General features: G+C 42.3%; 1 protein-coding gene across 4 annotated transcripts in view; it reads left to right on the top strand.

Annotated features, from left to right (window-relative positions):
• Window positions 1-719: 719 nt before the first annotated feature.
• The window catches only part of LOC135548728 (roundabout homolog 1-like), a 28,691-nt gene continuing 23,410 nt past the window's right edge, over window positions 720-6,000 (top strand). For 2 of the 4 annotated variants that reach the window (XM_064978596.1, XM_064978594.1), the window contains exon 1: window positions 720-1,109. In XM_064978596.1, the coding sequence (XP_064834668.1) occupies window positions 914-1,109 (196 nt within the window). In that variant the 5' untranslated portion in view covers window positions 720-913. Of the gene's footprint in view, window positions 1,110-3,526; window positions 4,009-6,000 lie in introns of those variants that run through there. The other 2 variants (XM_064978595.1, XM_064978597.1) reach the window with 2 other exon arrangements.

Below are 6,000 nucleotides of genomic sequence, written 5' to 3'. Positions count from 1 at the left end.
TGATGTCTAGTTTTGTTCCATCTTGCATTTGGCTTTTCATGGCATATTGTAATATTCCTTGTTGGAAAAGCATGAATATCCTCCAACAAAGGCTTACCCTTTCTTGCATTGATGCATTTAGAGTTTTCAGAGAGGGTCTGAAACACTCCCTCTCCAATCCTTGGTCTAAAGCGCTATGGGCAGGAAAGGGGGGCACACCGTAACAGATACCGCCTGCCTACTTTAGTCAGTCTCCCTTGAAAAAATGATCTCAGAACACAAACCAATGGGTGGGGAGGCGTGATGCATATCCAATCCCTTTGATGTTGCGGAGTGGAGAAAGTGGTATCGTGCTGGACTTGATCAGTCAGCTGGTAGACACTTGATTAATGGAACTGATCAAGCTTTGGTAAAACAGGCTTCTCTGTATCCTCCCCCTGCCCCAAACTCTCTTCCCTTTCTCCTCCCCCTCCAGGCCTTGTTTTCTGTCCCCCTGCTCCGTGCAGAACGAATGACACATATGCTGTTGGAGGAGACAGGACCCTTTGGTCCCCTTCTCTTCGCTCCTCTCCCAGTATGGGGCCTGAACTTGTTTTTCAATCATTGTTCCCCCCCCCAACATATTTCTCCCCCCCCCCCCGAAAAAAGAGGCACAGAGAAAGAGGAGTGAGAGAGCAAGGAGAGAGGCAAAAAAAGAAAGAGGGAGGGAGAGAAGGAAGGGGAGCACAAAAGCCAGGGTGCAAGGAATATAAAGAAAAAACATTCTTTATAACAATCTCCAAATAATTTAATGCAGGGAGGTCTAAGAGTTGTCTGGGGAGAGACTAGCTGAGATGTGCCTGTTGGGGCTCTACCAGGGGCAGAGATTGTGCGCTAGGCACGGAGCTTTGGCGTAGAGCTGTCATCCAGATAGGGAAGACGCAGAGGCTAGAAGATGCAGGTTGGAATGTGTCTGCTCTGGGCGACCTGGCTCTATACCTGGGCGGAAGGGTCACTTCAGTGCCAATGCACCTGTCTACCTGAGCCGGGATTGGCCGAGGGGTCAAAGACACAGGTCAAGGATCATAAGGATCATGTCCGTCATCGATTGGAGCATCGGCCTCATAGGGACAGGCCACACCGGAGAAAAGGTAAGCACCACCCTTCCTTCCCCCCTGACCTTGCTCAAATGTCTTTTGAGGGAAACCTGTACCATAGTAAAGAAGGATTGATGAGCTCAATAGTGTTGTGGAGTGCTAATGCTATTAGTTCAGACGGTTCTCCATGTTCCACTATATCCATCTTTGGTGCAGTTCATTGCAGTATAGAAGTTGTGGAGTTAGGCTATATCATGAATTAGTAATGCTTTCCTGCAATTAGGCGTCTTATTGATAATGCATTACTGATTAGGTAATGTATATCTGATCGACTGTCGGCGTATCAAAAAATAGTACAGAATGACATCACCAAGTTTGCAATCAAAGTCTAAAGAATGTTGGTCCCATACATATTTTGTATCCAATTAACTACTTATGAAAAGTAAAATACATAAATGATCAGTTCTATATGAATTATGCAAGCTTGTCATTTGCATATGAAGTGTATTTTTCTTTGTAGTGTGAGACAGCTATGCCTGCCCCAAGCTGTTATGAGAGACATTGCACTCAGCATGTGTCCCAGTGTGTGGACCAATGCGTGACATCTTTAAGATGGTAAACACACAGAAAAATGTATTGGACGATTGATAGAAAACCAGTATGAGTCGACTTGGGTCAGTTTACTCTTGTTCCTGAATTGGCATCAAAATTGTTGAAGACCTCATTAACTGCAGCCAATAAGTTTGTTCTATGGCATTCTTCTTTCAACTTGTCTTTCGGAACAATTGTGCCTCAAACAGTTCAAACAGAACTTCTTCGCGTTTATAAAATACCTACTGGGTACATTTTTTGAAGCCATCCTTCAGCACATATTTAACCCAACATCATTTCCATGCCATGTGGTTAGAGCGAGCCTTCCTTCTTCAGCCTCTCTAAACCTTTTGAACATGTCTGGAAGCTGGCCGGGGCCATCTAACCCGAGTTGTTGGATCAATATAAGCGTCCGTCACCTCAACTGGGCCTTTTTAGACCGAAACAATGGCCAGTTCAATAAACAACACTTTATTTATGTGTTTGTTGGAGGAAATGGACTTCCATTGGTAGTTATCCCTTTCTCTTCTCGCCATCTCCCTCCGGGAGCCCTGTTTTTACAGGATTTGGGGTAATTGGGATCAGCATCTATTAGCTCCTAAAGTCGTTTTTCTTTTCTCCTCACAGCTATGCTCTAGCCGGGCCTCCTTGTCTCTGCTGTAATGTATCACTAGGTGATGACATCTGAGTGTCTTTGTAGAAGGGTGTAAAGGAGAGATGTATCCATGTTGGTTCAATTAAAATGTCTCAATTAAAACTCTAAACGCTGAAAGAAAACATCAGAATGCATCTGTTATTCTTAAGGCCTACTCTGCATGCATCTGTAGGCTAGAGCAAGTCATTCAAATAAGTCATTTAAATCAGTTGAAAAAGGCTATTGACATAAGCAGATGTTATTGTGATCGCTTCTATCTACAAAACAATTCCTAGCATATCTTATTTTCAGATGAAATTCCACCATGATTAACCATGAGATATGACTGCAAGAGCTGTAGAATGTCACCAGTTCATGAAACATGAGATTAAGTCATTTCCATGTATTGTTTAGAAGCATGGGAGCCTCCTCATTTTCTGTCGTTCCATGCAGTGTTGACAGAACTGCTGCTACAAATTGTTTTCAACAAAAAAAAGACGACCATTCCACATTTATGGCTGTATTACACGGGAGTGTAATATTAATGTCGCCTGTTAAATATTAATGTCGCCTGTTAAATCTACTTCAAATCAGTGTAGATGAAGGGGAGGAGACAGGTCAACGAAGGATTTTTAAGCCTCGAGACATGGATTGTGTATGCGTGCCTTCAGAGGGTGAATGGGCAAGACAAAATGTTGAAGTGCCTTTGAAAAGTGTATGGTGGTAGATGCCAGACACACTGGTTTGAGTGTATCAAGAACTGCAACGCTTCTGGGTTTTCACACTCAACAGTTTCCGTGTGTATCAAGAATGGTCTACCACCCAAAGGACATCCAGCCAACTTGGCACAACTGTGGGAAGCATTGGCATCAACATGGGCCAGCATTCCTTTGGAACGCTTTCGACACCTTGTAGAGTCCATGAGGTTCTGAGAGCAAAAGTGGGTGCACCTGAATATTATGAAGGTGTTCCTAATGTTTTGTACACTCAGTGTATAATCATTCAAAGAATGCAGGCAACCAAATATAAAGGCAACCAATATAGCTTATGAGGATCAACATTGCTGTGGGCTACCCGAAGTGATAACCTCAAATTGGCACTTCAAATGAGGGAACATTGAAATACATGTAAACAGGCTTCAACGTACCCCAGATGCAAATGATCTTATTATTCTATGAAAAAGTGTTGCATTTGAGGAAACGATGTATGTTCAAAGTAAACCACAATAGCCTATATCCTGTGTAGACTATGCGGCAGTGCTTGATGTGTTGGTGATTAAAAAGGTGGCTTAAGCTACTCATGCGACGAAAGACACATTTTCAGACTGGGAGTTAAAACGGGGGAGTGGCGCATTTTTTAGGCGGTGACTTGTTGTCACTTTGCCTAACTCTTCTATTCGCATGGTAGTCACTTGGGACTGTTGCTAATTGCATTGGTGCTCTCTTGGATTTAGATAAGGTGGTAATCAATGTGTGATGGAATGGCAAACGAAACACTAATGGAATTATCTGGAAAATCTTAATCAATCTGGAGAAGAAACCTCCTCAAATGGAATTTGGATTTGAGCGTAAAACAGGAAACGCGCCACCTCAAGTGAAGTAATATTCACCAGATAGGTGAACGATGCGATAACGATTTGTTTACATACCTTGGTGACCTAACATAAAATGACGGAACAGGTGTTTATAAGAATGTTGGTAGTTTTCGCAGCTCTTGGAAACCTTGCAGGTAAGGCTGTTATTTGTATATGATACATGTAATGTACTGTAGGCATATGGTAAACATATCAGCTTTTATAGTTTATTTAATTATTGCTAGCAATTTGAGTAAATAAAGTTCATTATAAAAGTTTCCCCTGCCTATATTTCCACCCTTTTTTTCCAATGGCTCTGTTATTGTGGCCTGGTTTGTGAGGCCTAGTTGAAGGAATGGAGCTCATTCTCAAAATAAGTTTCTAGTGGTATCAGACACCGTTTGTTTATTGATAGGCTAAGCTTTTTAACACCAGGCTTTAGCCATATGTGATACATAGCAAATAGAGTTCTCTCCTGTTTGTGATGGTTGTTTGTGTCCCCTGCTTACTTCAAATAATGTTCCTACTTTTCAATGGCACTTTGTTGTTCAGTAAATAATGAACAGTTGATGTAGCCTACAGCCCCCCCCCCTGAGTCAGTCCATCTGTTTGACACAGTACTAGGCTATTGTTATTCCAATCTTTACGGAAGTGACCATTTAGAATATAGTATTAGTCTACATTTAAAGGTTTTGTAAATAATATGCATAATTTCCAAATATTTAATTGAAACTGCTTTCAATTTTTCAAAATCATTTCATGACTTAAGTGTGGGCTCTCCCTCAGGAAATAGCTTTGTCTGAAACAATGTAAACTTTGCAAGCCACTGACAAAAATGTCTTACCTCGCAATCAGGGGTAGACCTATGGCGAGCCTAGTGTTAAGATTAGCTGATTGTAACACATCTGAAATCCTATCAAAATAATCTTGACAGTCTTTGAAAGCATGTCATCTCGTACATGATGAAAGCATCCATCAGATAACTGTTCCAGCTACAATGTTCATTATCAAAATCAACACAACCATATATAGCCTACCACAGCTCAATGGCCAGAGTCCAATTTTTATCCAATAGTACATAGTGCCAGTGTAAGCCTTAGCATCAATAGTGTTTTGACATTGCCACTCAATAAGGGCATTGTCGCCGGGGCAATAATAGCAGGGGTCCACAGCCACGCACTCAGTGCACAGGTGACAGATTTCCCTTTGAGCCCTCTTGATTGTGTTTGCGTGAAGGAATTTTGTTCTATTGTTTAGTGTGTGTGGGTGGGGGCAAACGGCCTTGCGACTGGTTTAGCTTCCTGTCCCATACAGGAAGTACAGCAGAATCCCCCCATTTCCTCCAACTTGGAGTCATCCATTACCAGGGGCCGAACAATGGAATTCCAATGCTGCTGTCCTAAGAATAGGCATTGTTTGTTGGTAGCCGGTGTCTATGCTTGTTTGTGGTGGATGCTTTTACTTAAGTGTGTGAGCTGACCCTGAACTAGGGGCCACTCTCTGGGTGTGGTGTCTCTACTGTAAAAGCCCACTATTACTGACTCTTAAGTATACCCTTGTTCCACTTTAAATGAGGACCACACACTTCAGACTACTTCAGGCAGACTTTGTTTGAGACCACTTTGCCCACTTTGTCCTCACAACCTCTCCATCTGTCATTAGCCTTTGAGTCATACTGCACTACATTGTTGCTCTCCAACACAGTAGAACTTGTTTTTGAAGGTGGGAGTTGCTTATGGCATGAAAAGCATTGGCGAGACTCCCAAAGGAGATGCTTGTTGACGTATGTAGCCTAAAACACTGACCCAAGATCAGATTGTACAGGGCCTCCCGTTACGTGAGTTAGGAATGGAAGGTCATCCATGACTTGTGTTTGTTTGTGATATTACTAGAATGGGTGTATGAATCAGTACATTCCTTTCCTACTATCAGGTCCCAAGGGATATTAATGCAAAGTTAGTTTTTTTGAGTACCATGAAGTTGAAATAGTCTATCCAACTCTTGTTCCATGGCTTACGGCCATACCAGCCTGAATACGCCCGATCCCGTCCTCCTCACCCCATTCATTGCTAAATGAATAGTATGCATAGTAATAGTAATAAACTATTGCCAGAGCTTCTGTGAATGAACTATTTAGACAGAACCTA

Source organism: Oncorhynchus masou, chromosome 11 (assembly GCF_036934945.1).
Source record: "Oncorhynchus masou masou isolate Uvic2021 chromosome 11, UVic_Omas_1.1, whole genome shotgun sequence".
NCBI classification, from domain to species: domain Eukaryota; kingdom Metazoa; phylum Chordata; class Actinopteri; order Salmoniformes; family Salmonidae; genus Oncorhynchus; species Oncorhynchus masou.
Note: the sequence above shows the minus strand (reverse complement) of the source record. Positions and strands in the feature narration are given on the sequence as shown.